Raw genomic sequence first — 13131 nt, 5'->3', positions numbered from 1 at the left:
CCACTATTCCACTATTTTTGTTCATTTTTTAACCTAATATATCAATATTTTTTTGTTCAAAATTAATAGAAAAATACCCATAAAAACAGTCTTATATCAAAAAAATAGAAAACAGGATCGAAGTAAATTATTTTTATCTTAAAAAATTACATTCTGGTTCTAAAAAATGACTAAAGACTAAATTGATAATTCACTCGTATTTAAAAAATTTGCTAAAAGAAGCAGGGGCGGAGCCAGATAAAATATTAGAGGGGGCCAAAAATATTTACACAATAAAATAAGACTAAAATAAAATTTTAAGGGAGGGACTAAACTGAAATTTACATATAATTTACATGTAAAAAATTAAAATTAGGGGGGCCATCACCCCCTTTCTATGTATGTAGCTCCGCCCTAAAAAGAAGTGAGATGCATGTCAACTTGAAAATTAGACGGAAACAATGCAGTAACAGTGTAACACCATAACTTACGAGAAATGAAAATGTAAAAATTTAAGTACAGTTAATTTTATGTGAAATTGATAGTTAATAGTTGTTAAATAATTTAATTGGAGTCATTTCGATAAAGATGTTTAAAATATATTTTTTAAACATTTTTTTTAATAATTAAAATTTAACAGATATAATTGATTAAATTGTATTATTTTTATCAAAATTAGGCCAGATAAATTAATTTGACTAAAAAATGGTGAATCAAATTTTGAACCGGTCTAAATTAATATTATTTTTTATAAAAAATAACTATAATATCCTTATTATAGAAAATAACTAAAATATTCTTATTATATATATTAATTTTGAGAATCCTAAATTCTAGCATTTTTCTTCTCTGTTGTCATAAGATTAGGATTTAGAGTTTTCAAAATTAATATATATAATAAGAGTATTTAGTCATTTTCTATAATAGGGGTATTGTAGTCATTTTTTATAAAAAAATATTAATTTATACCGGTTCAAAATTAAATTTATTAATTTTTTGACTAAATTGATTTGTCTGATCTAATTTTAATAAAAATAACACAGTTTAATTAATTATATGTATTAAATTTTAATTTTTAAAAAATATCTTAAAAAAAGATATTTTTGACATCTTTATCTAAGTGGCTCCCATTAAAATAACCATCTGTTGTGATAAGGATGAAAGTTGAGGTGGATGACCATCATTAATATGGGCGTTTGATTTCAATACTGAATAGTTTAACTTCTCAAGGCAAACCAAATTAATGAAGTTAAAAAATGTAAAACTTTCTTGCCTGAGATATTCCATACAGCAATAATAAAATCCTCTCTCTCTCCTTATATTACTAAAAATATCTTTTTCTTTCTTTATTCTCTATGAATAGTTTCTCTCTCTCTTTCTTTTGTTACTACTTATAAATATATGAATAATTTGTATTGAGCTAATTATATTAATATTAGAGTCTTCTATTTACACATCTTTATTTTATATTTAGTATATTTTTTATTTATTTTACAACATGTTATCAGTACGAGACTCTGATCAAATTTTAGGAAGACTTCAGGTAACAAATTTTTATTATGTCGAATCCCTTTCATCTTGAATATAATGCTTTTAATATATCTGAAAATAATTATTTATCATGGATACTAGATGATAAAATTCATCTTAATTCAATGGATCTTGGAGATACCATTAAGGCTGAAAATAATACATCTCAGAAGGATATAGCCAAAGCCATAATTTTTCTTCGTCGTTATCTTGACGTATGATTGAAAAATGAATATCCCACATTAAAAGATCCTGCAGATCTGTGGAAAGACCTTGAAGAAAGGTACAATCATCAAAAGACGGTGATACTTCCTCAAGTCCGATATGTTAGAGAAAATTTTCTCGACCTTTCATGCCTCGAATGTGCTCCTGCAACAGTAGCAGTATCGAGAAAAAGGATTTAAAATTTTTTTTGAGCTAATTTATTGCCTTCTTGTTGCTGAGCGCAACAATGAGTTACCCTTAAGAAATCATTAAGCGCGCCCAGTTGGCGCCGCCCCATTTCCTGAAGTAAATGTGGCAAATCATTACCCTAGAAGAGGTAAATCGCAAGGTTTTAGTAGCACGAAAAATTATGGAAGGAAAGGGAATTATGTTCAAAAGAGAGGATCTCACCAGAAGTGGGATAAAGAAAGAAATTCTGGGCAAAATAAATCAACAGAGGATAAGTGTTTCCGTTGTGGTGGAAAGGGTCATTGGTCACGTACCTGTCATACCTCAAGGCACCCAGTTGATCTTTATCAAGCATCCTTGAAAAATGATGACAAAAGAAAGGAAACAAATTTTGTTTCAAATGATGAAAATTCCACCACTCGTTATGATGTATCTAATTTCTTTAAGGATTATGAAGGAAATATTGGCTATTTGATCAATGATGGAATAATTATTAATTTTTAATTTTGTTTAAAAAATACATTAATAATTTAATATGAAAAGACAAGAGGCATTATTAATTGTAAATGCAGTGAGATATTATAAAACCAATGAAAATAAAAGTATATTATTATTAATTTTGTTTAAAAAATACATTAATAATTTAATATGAAAAGACAAGAGGCATTATTAATTGTAAATGCAGTGAGATATGGATCACTATAAAACCATCTCCAGTAGGGAACTCATTCCAGTTCTTATTTATGGCTCACATGTCATAAAAAGTAACTCTACATCAATTTTTGCGTCATAAATAGTAAATAGGAACTCAAAGCATCTCTCTTCTCCATTAAGAGGAACTAATTTTAGTTCCTGTTGTGGTCCCACCTAATTAATTAATTAAAATACTTAAAATTAATGTAATTAATTTTTTTCAATAATATAATTTAAATTTATAAATTATATATAACAATAATACACAATATATAATTCGGGATTACACTAATTTGTAAAATTACTTATTACAAAGACAAACATAATTAAGCTCTATAGTTGACGACAAGCATTGTGAAATTGTCATATGTGTTCAATCAAGTCCTCTTTCAATTGTCTATGCTGCTGCCTATTTCGAAGTTGGGCATTTCTTTGGAGAAATTGATCGTATGGTGCAAAATATTCTTCTCCCAGCTGAGGTTGTGATAAACCATTTTCGACATCATCATACTCTAAGCCTTGAACAAAATTTCCTACATAAGTGTCTCTTTCATCCTCAACAATCATATTATGCAATATAATACAAGCTCTCATTATGTTGGCAAGCTTCTTCTTTTCCCAAAAGCGAGCTGGACCACGTGTAATTGCAAAGCGTGCTTACAACACTCCGAATGCTCGCTCCACATCTTTTCTTTGTCCTTCTTGGTATTGTGCAAATAACTTGCGTTTCTCCCCTTGTGGTTTTGAGATTGATTTGACAAATGTGGTCTATTCAGGATAAATACCGTCTGCTAAATAATATCTCATAGTATAATTATTACCATTAATAGTATAATTTACCTCCGAAACACGGTCATTTAGAATATCATCGAACACTAGAGAATGATCTAACACGTTGATATCGTTATTTGAACCAAAAACTCCAAAGAACGCATGCCATATCCAAAGGTTTGAAGATGCTACAACCTCAAGTACTATGATTGCAACCCCACGATAACCACTCATGTACATACCTTTCCACACCTCAAGTACTATGTCATATCCACGAGGGTTGGCAAAATCTGAATATTGCGAATTTGGACTAGATTGTATAGGAGTCTGAGAGCATGGGTTAGAAGAGCCACCAACACCAGATGAGTTATGTCTTGATGCACTGAATTGAGTTGGAAACGACAAGGAAGTTGGAGTAACATTTTCGATAGAGGGGTTAAATATGGATGAAAATGGAAAATGTTGTGTTTGTGAATTTTGATTTTGCGGTTGGAATATAGGAAATTGATTATTATAAGGAGCTTGAAAATTGAAATTAGAAAGATTTTATGGATTTGGATTTTGATATGTATTCGGTAGTGTGAAGTTTTGATTTGGAACTTGAGAGTTTGAGGTTTGAGATTGTTGGGTATTTAGAATTTGAGAAAAGTTTTGTAAGTAATTGAAGAAAGAGTTGAGTTGGTTTGGATCAATTTTTCCGAACAAAAAATAATATTAGCAGAACTTTGATTTCGTAAACTTGGAAGAAGATGAAGAAGAGTAGTAGAAAGTGTGAGAATAGAAGTGTATCTAAGTGGTATATATAGAGTAACAAAATATTAATTTATTAAGAGTAATTACCCAAATCAGTCTCCAAGGATTTTAAAAGCGGACACTTTAGTCCTCAAAAAAAATTAATACACAGATCAATCCCCAAGGTTTTATTTTGGCGGACAAATCAGTCCCCAGTTCATTTTTCGGGTAAAGTAATTACACAAATCAGTCCCCAAGAATTTTAAAAACGGACATTTTAGTCCCCAAGAAAAATGAATTGGGGACTGATTTGTCTGTCAAAGTAAAACCTTGGGGATTGATCTGTGTATTAATTTTTTTTGGGGACTAAAATGTCCTCTTTTAAAATCCTTGAGGACTGATTTCGGTAATTACTCATTTATTAATAATGGTAACATAGTAACTGCTAGTTTGCAATGGCTAATTTTGCAACGGCTAATTTTGCAACAGCTAATTTAAATTTGGTAAATTATTATTGGCTATCTCAAAATTCCTATTTAGAGGGCCTGGTTTCTCTTGAAAATTGTGTGGAAACCTTTTCCTCTTTTTCTCTAATAGTTAGGACCTCTCTCTGTCAGAAAAAATAAAATTGACACTTATACATTGGAGTTGCTCTAAGTTCCAGCATTAAATTCTTCCTTGCTTGAAACTTGAAGCTCAAGCTTTTTTTATTGCAATACCCTAACATTTTCATTTAAAGTAAAATGCTATAAAGTTTTAGAACACATCAAATATTTTTTAAAATTTATATTCCGCACTAAAACTTATATAAATAAAAATTTTTAATTAAAATAAAAGTTTCAATATTTTTATCACGTGCCTCTCAGTCAACTGTTCTAAAAGAAAAAGTATTAGAAACTAATGTATGTAATGTACAAGGCTCATTTTTTTTGATATGGAGGCCTTGTGTGTGTGTTATCTGGATATGGAGGCATGGAAGCGCAATACATAATTGTGGGGCAACTTTTTTCCTTATGTCAGGTGCCACAACTCGGACGGTTTGAGTTGTATGAGCTTCCTGTTTTGCAAGCAAATCGGTTGGTCCGATTTGAGGAAGGAGAGGTGATGGAATTTTGGATGATGGAAATCGCACCATCTGAGTTGTTGGTTGTTTGGTTTTTTTTTTTTTTTGTTATGAAATCGGAGGGTCCGACATACAATTTTTTATAATTTTTTTGAATTTGGTTGAGGTAATCGCATGGTCCGATTTGGTTGGAACTTTAAATAAAATTGGTAAAAACCGGATCACAGCAATCACTCTCGCATTTTCTTCTTCTCCTTCTTCAACGGTCCTCTGGTTTTGAGTTGCTCTGTTTCGTTACTTGTACATTAAAGGAGCCAAAAATCTAAAACTCAAGTTTATGAGGTTGTTAATGTGATTGAGAGAAATGAGTGACAGAGTGTTATTGAAGGTATATTATTTTGGTCAGATTTTGTTACAAACATCTGAAGGAGTAACATTTGTTTGTGAAAATCCGTTAGATTTGGTGATTCCTTTTACAATCTCATTTGAAGAGCTCAAGGGTGTGATCTGTGAAAAGATTCATTCTGAGAGGGCAAGAAGGATATCATGTATTCTATACAGAAATCCTATACAAGTGTTTGGTGGATTCGTCCAGTTTCAAACGAAATATGTAACGGACGAAGCGAGCATGCAAGATATGTTTTCCATGTATATGGAAAATCGGAGTCAACTGTCGTTCATCGAGTTGTATGTAGAGTTTGAGCAATCTGAGGCCGACCAGAATATTCTACGGGAGGATTACAATAGCGACAGTGAAGAAGAGTTCGAAAGCAACTATGAAGTTGTTGGTCCAGATGGAGATGAGGTTCCAGGTGACGGAGCTATGGCTCCGGATGTGTCTGATGTGGCAACTGCTCTAGCAAACGATGTGCCGTTTGAGGAGCCATCATTCATGCGAGTTTTGGATTTGGAAGTCATGTATGTTCCAGAGTTTCCGGATTATATCAATGCAGGTACGTAATTCTCCATAATTATACGAAAGATTGGTTACCTATTTGTGTATTTAACTTTAAGATAGCAAATATATAAGACAATTATTATTTAGTTAAATTTAAATTAGAATTTATTGGTTAAGTAGTAAACTAGTTAAATATCCGTTAGTATTTATGAGTTATAGAATTTGTTAAATTTGTTAAATTTAGTTAAATTAAAATAAAGTCAATTTAAATAGGAATTTATTGGTAGATTAAGTAAATATAACTAGTAACTTAGTTTACTTAAAATTGGTTACGTTGGAAGTTATTAAGTCAATATAAGTAAGTGAGTTAAATTAAAATTTGTTAAATTGGTTAAATACAGTTAAATTAAAATTAAGTCAATATAAATAGGAATTTATTAGTTAATTAAGTAAATATAACTAGTAAATTAGTTAAATTAAAATTAGTATCTGTTAGTTGATTAGTTGAATATAAATAAGTATTTGTTAGTAAATTAGTTAAATACAAATAGTTTGGAGGGTTTTATTATAATTGATGTAGTAAAAATATGTGTTACTTTTATTTTCGAATGTTTAAATATTTATGTTTTTAAAATTGGTTGTATGCCTGTCCGCAGAAATTCTTTTTGTCGCAGATGGTGAATTTGCCGTTGGGATGGAATTTAGTTCCAGGGAAGCTGTTATTAAGGCGATAAAAGAGTATACTATACGAAGAAGCGTAGATTACCGGGTGTATGAGTCTGAGCCGTTGACATTTTATGCGAAGTGTATACAGTATGGGTCAGGGTGTGATTGGCTTATCCGGGTTAGCATGATCAGCCGGAAGTACTGTTGGGTTGTAAGGAGGTATAATGGCTGTCACACATGTACCAGGACAACAATTTCTCAGGATCATTCTAAGCTGGATTCGACCACGATTGCAGAAGCAATTAAGCCGTTGGTTTAGGCTAACCCCGCCTTAAAGGTAAAATCGGTTATAGCAGAGGTGCAATCGAAGTTCAACTACACTGTTAGTTATCAGAAAGCATGGTTGGCTAAGCAAAAGGCAGTGGAAAAAATATTCGGAGGCTGGGAGGCATCGTACGAAGCGTTGCCTATATGGTTTGAGGCCATGTGTCACAAGGAGCCGTCAGCTGTTGTTCATTTTGAGGCTATGCCTGCATATCAAGGCGATGACTTGGTGACTGATATTCGGGTATTGCATCGTGTCTTTTGGAGTTATTACCCCTGCATTAGAGCTTTCAGACATTGTAAGCCAGTTGTCCAGGTGGATGGGACTCACTTGTACGGAAAGTACAAGGGTTGTCTATTAGTGGCAGTGTCACAGGATGGCAACAACAATATCATCCCAATTGCGTTTGCAATTGTGGAGGGAGAGACTTCAGATGCGTGGCACTTTTTTCTGAGTAACCTTCGTCAGCACGTTGTCACTCGGGATGGTGTGGGACTGATATCCGACCGTCACGAATCCATAAATGCAGCTGTGGAAAAGAGTAACGGGGCTTGGTCACCTTCGAGAGCCTTTCATATATTTTGCATCAGGCACATAGAGTCGAATTTTTTGAGGAAATTCAAGGCGCCGTACTTGCAGAAACTGGTCGTCAACATAGGTAACTATCAGAGTAGCTAATTAATTTAATATCATAGTTCGATTCAATTCGTGTGTTGACCTCCATTGTTTCAAATATTTCTTTATATCCTGCAGGATATTCGAGGACGGTGCGTGAGTACGAGGTGCGTTACCAACGTTTACGAGAACGGGACAAGGCATACACTGACTGGTTAAACCGAATCCCCCGGGAACAGTACGCGTTGGCTTTTGATGGTGGATATCGATGGGGTCATATGACGACAAATCTGGTGGAATGCATCAACTCAGTATTGAAGGGTGCATGCAATCTCCCCGTGACTGCCCTTGTGAAGGCAACATTCTACAGGCTGAACGAGTTGTTTACCCGAAAAAGAGCGGAGGCGGAAGCCCGGATTAATGCTGGCCATGTGTTTTCCGATGTCGTGACCTCAAAGTTGCATGCAAACCAACTTGCGTCAGGAAACATTCAGGTTAGTTGCTTTGACCGGCAGAATGAGGTCTTTGAGGTGCGTGAGATGCCAAGTGGACTGGAGTTTGCAGTGGACCTACGTGGCCTTCGATGTGATTGTGGTGAGTTTCAGGTGGACCGGATCCCCTGTCGACATGTGTTTGCATGTTGTGCCAACCAGCGACTGGATTGGCAAGTATATGTTCATGATGTGTATAAGATGGACCAAGTTCGGAGGGTGTACCGAGCAAGGTTTAGGCCACTAGGTAACCCCACTACATGGCCTGCTTACAACGGACCTCGGTTCATCCCAAATCCGTTCCTGAGACGCGTCGGGAAAGGTCGCCCAAAAATGACGCGATTCTTGAATGAGATGGACACACGAATGTTACGTCGACCTAGGCGATGTACGCTTTGTGGAGCTGAGGGGCACAGCCGTAGCAGATGCCGTCGGCAAGGTGGTGCAAATGCCAACAGAGATCATTAATAGATTCTTATTCTGAGATGACATTATATATGTGACATTATCTATGTGGCAATATATGGTTTGTCATGAGTTGTCAATTTGAATTAAGAACGTATGTTATATGTAACCTGATGAGTTAATATATGTTATATGTCAATATATGTTATTTGAATTAAGCAATTTGTCATGAGTTGCGTTATAAACTACGGCAACCCAGCCTTACTCTCCATCTGTAGCATTTTATAATATGACATCAAGCAAAAAATAGTCCATAAATACATAAATTCTCTATATAAACCATCTATTAAAACATAGTCCGTAGTCCAAATTATTAATACATAATTACTCTAAACAAACCATAGTCCAGATCAGTATTAATACATAATTATCCTAAACCCTAAACACTCCAAGTCATGCATACATAAAATACATATAAGAGTATTACACCACAACTACTTTCTCATTGCCCACTTTACATCATTCACGAAGTTCTTGTATTTTTTTGCGGCCTTTTTGAATACAGAAGGCGTGTAGCGATTAGCGCTACGACGTGGTGGATCAATCCTTAGGTTGTAACCTTTGCCTTTGTCATCCGGAGTTTGTGCCCGGCCTGTATACAAAAAAATAAAAACAGTTGAATATCATGACATTAGGTATTCAAACCAACATGGATACCACTTATGAACACAAAATAATAAAAACAATAAAATATTATAACATTAGGTAGTAAACCCAAGATGGATACCACTTATGAAGACAAAATAATAAAAACAATTATAATTTTATAACACTAGGTAGTCAAACCAACATGGGAACCATTTATGAACACAAAAGGAACACAAAATCGAATATGTAAAGGAAAATATGAAGCATAATACCATCATTGCGGGATTCCTCATCCTCATCAAACTCCTCTATTTCATCCTCGTCATCATCATCCTCGTCATCCGGGTCATCTACGAGATATGCATTAGTCTCTTGCTCGAGTGGGTTATCATCTTCTTGAAGTGGTTCCATGTCAACACGGTTGGGATTTTGACTATTAAGAACTCCGCGTCCACCTACACTTCTACTAGAATCAACAGATACGAACCCTCCGGAAGCGACCGATGAGGTATGGCACGGGAGCCTCGCATCCAATGAATACCTACCTGCCAAGAAGTCAGGCTGATTGGCATATTGTGGTTGTCCTGCATCTGCAGCCATGAACTCAAGCAACTGACTAAAATAACCTCCTTCTCCTGGTTCAAACTGTGACATACCCCAATATTATTGCGGCATTGGAACGGACGGGGAGAACTGTGTCTGAGGTACATACTAGCTTGAGAACTGAGGGTGTTCTTGTGGAATTGGATTCGAAGTAGGAGGTGGCACCGGCTGTGGCTCCAGTTCCTCATTGTCATTATCCGCATCCTGACTATCCTCATCCATACCCTCAGCATCATCATCCATATCCTGATTACCCTCATCCATATTCTGATTATCATCATCACTTTCTTGACCCACAAGATTCGACAAGTTCAAGTCGTAACCATATTTTGACCGGTACCAGTACATATAAGTTTCCAATGGATGCTGTGAAGGCATGGGAAGCTCAGAAAGAACGTAGTGATACCTGTTTGTCCAATGCATAACCCAAGTTGAATGACTCAGTGTTGTGGCCCAGTTAAGATTCTTAGGACCAGTCAGTACTTCTCCATGCGCCTTGTCAAGATTCTGCTCCTGCTGAGGTACTCCCTGAACGAAACTGAACTGTCGCCTGTACCTATCGGTAGCATGCCACTCAATACATTCAAATGACACCAACGGAACAGTAGCGGACCACACAACTGATTGCATATAGATCTCAGGAGGAATTATGTTCGGATCCACACGATCCACAGCATATGCAACCCACACAAACTGGGAAAAATAAAAGATACTCATGAATACAACCCAGAACATCAATAACAATAAAAATGCCTCATAAAAATGCCCCAAAATCATAAATCTTTAAGTAAACCACACCTGGCCTTCCTGGAGTTCATCAAAGGCCTTCCTAAAGTGAGCTAGATTTAAAAATCTATATCGTTGATCATCACGCTCCCAGTTACGCCACCTAATATGATATATTCAATTAGCTAAACTGAATTTAAAATGTAAAGCTACGAGTAGATTGTAACGTAACATTACCTGTTGGCTAATGGAAAACTGTGAGGTTCTCTGGGGAGCGGCGATAGATATGGCAGTCGGATCCAAGCCCAACCGAGCAGAAATGTTATTGGACCATCTATTTCCTTACAATTATAACAAGATGCCCTGCATAACCCCCTGTAGAGGTGTGCAAGGCATGCGGAACCCCAACTATAATGTCCAATACTGGCAAAATCACGAAGCAAGGGTAAAAACTTTCAGTGCACACCTGCCCCAGATTTATCCCCAAATAAGATCGTCCCGATCAGCAACATAATATGGCACTTCACGTACCTCTGTATACTTAATTCATCAGTCAACTGAATGTTTTCTTTTAGCTCCCACAGCCAAGTCAGTTTTATACAACATCCTCTACACTCTGACTTACGCGGTGCCACTCCAAATTGATGCAAACATTCTGCCTCCAACGCTGAGAAACAAATCATTGTCATCCCAGTAACTGGAAGACCATCCGTCGTGAGACCAAGAATTAGAGCCACGTCTTCAAGAGTTACGGCACACTTACCAACTGGAAGGTGAAACGTATGTGTATCGGGGTGCCACCGTTCTATTAGAGCATTCACGAGTGCTTTCTGATTTTGTACGACACCTATTTGAGATGCATGATAGAAGCCAGTAACTCGTAAATAGTCTTCCACCCGATCGTTGTACCGATCCGAAGGAAGTGGATGGTCACAGGTCAACATTCTTAATTTCTACAAAAAACAGAACAAGTAATTAGTCAACTCACAAACTATTGCTAATTTACTACTACAAAGCAAGAATTTTTAAACTACAAACACTTATTAACAAAATCTTCACAACTAACTCAACAACAAATATTATTCGAAACCAAACATCTGTTATAACTTATTTGACTTAATTTGACTAAAAGAAATAATTACTACTTCCAAAATGAATTATTAATAACATTAACTAATACATACAAATACATAGATTCATAATACATACATATACATATATTCCTAATAAAATCTCAATAAAATTAGTACATTAGAGATGCTGTTTGTTTTTTTATTTACGACATTCGGCACTTTTTATTTATTTTTAAAATTTATTTTCTAACTATTTTAATATTTCACTTCTTCCGAAATTCTAAAAATTATAAAAAAGACATTTCACATATTAAAAAAAATTATTGCGTTTTTATTTTAACCACAGGCAACAACAACTATATAGCATCACCATTAACACACTAACAATAATAATAATTAACACACTAACAATAACAATTTTCATACAAAAATAGTGAAATAAATAAAAAAAAATTAAAATTATTCCTAATTATTCTTTATATATTTCTAAGTTCATATCCTAACCATAATAATAACAACTAAATTTATAATAATAATAACTATAATTATAAAAATTAAAAAAAATTTAAACAAACTTACATAATCAGGCAAACTTAAATAGCGCATAATATGCAGCTCAGGACGATCAACATCTTTGGTTTTATTTTTTTTGGACATTTTTCTTTTCTCCCCAACATGCAAAGCACCAACAGCAGAGGGATGAAGAGCAGCAATGGAGTTTTGGGAATGAAAAGTGAAGGCTCAAAGGTGAAACTCGGATGGTGAGAGTTTATGAAGGATCCAGCAACCTTGTATGTGGGGCACCGTCTGGGGAGCAAGGGTTGAATGCCGCGTGTCCGACATGCACCAACTCGGACCCTCCGTTTTCGCAAGCACAACTCGGACCGTCCGTGTTGATGGTGGTGTGTCGCACGGTCCGATTTCCTTGATTTCCTGCACCACATCCATGTTCAGCACGCTACCTTCCCATAACCTGGTTCAACACGCTTGATAGTTCCATATGAAAATTAAATTCCGTAATGTACAATATGTACAATAGAATTAAATTAAAATTAAAATAAAATTATAATCAATTAATTAATTTTTAATAATTTCTAATTTAAAATTTAAAGGAAATTAAGCTCCATTTGTTGTTACCTCCTTCATCTAACCCCCCTTTTTGACCTAGCAATAAACCCCTCCTCCAATTTTACCGAGCAGCCATCAAAGAGAGCCCCACCGTCGAGGCTGAAGAACCAACCTCTATGAAGTCCACTGCAACCTGAGCAGCCGGCGCTACCCAACCACTCCTCTTGCACGATTAGAGTCTTCCCTTCACGCTTGGTGTTCGCTGCAGCCATCTTCCCGGATGCCTCCCTCGTGCTATCGTCGAGTGTCGGTCGTCGACTAGGAGCTCCCCGTCACCGTCACCTGGTCGACAGACCTTCGCCCGCCGCGTGGCCCTGTGTCATATCATACTCATCGCTGAACGCCGCGTCTTCTTTGCGCCGCCTGTGGTCTGCCGTCAACGAATCAAACGT

General features: G+C 35.6%; 1 protein-coding gene across 1 annotated transcript; it reads left to right on the top strand.

Moving 5' to 3' along the window:
• LOC107615005 lies at window positions 5526-8624 on the top strand. The gene is made up of 4 exons (XM_016317127.1): window positions 5526-6114; window positions 6716-6903; window positions 7045-7708; window positions 7804-8624. Exons 1-4 carry the CDS (start codon window positions 5526-5528, stop codon window positions 8622-8624), a joined length of 2262 nt encoding a protein of 753 aa, XP_016172613.1.

Source organism: Arachis ipaensis, chromosome B09, assembly GCF_000816755.2.
Source record: "Arachis ipaensis cultivar K30076 chromosome B09, Araip1.1, whole genome shotgun sequence".
Taxonomy (NCBI): domain Eukaryota; kingdom Viridiplantae; phylum Streptophyta; class Magnoliopsida; order Fabales; family Fabaceae; genus Arachis; species Arachis ipaensis.
This window is presented reverse-complemented; position numbering and strand designations above follow the sequence as displayed.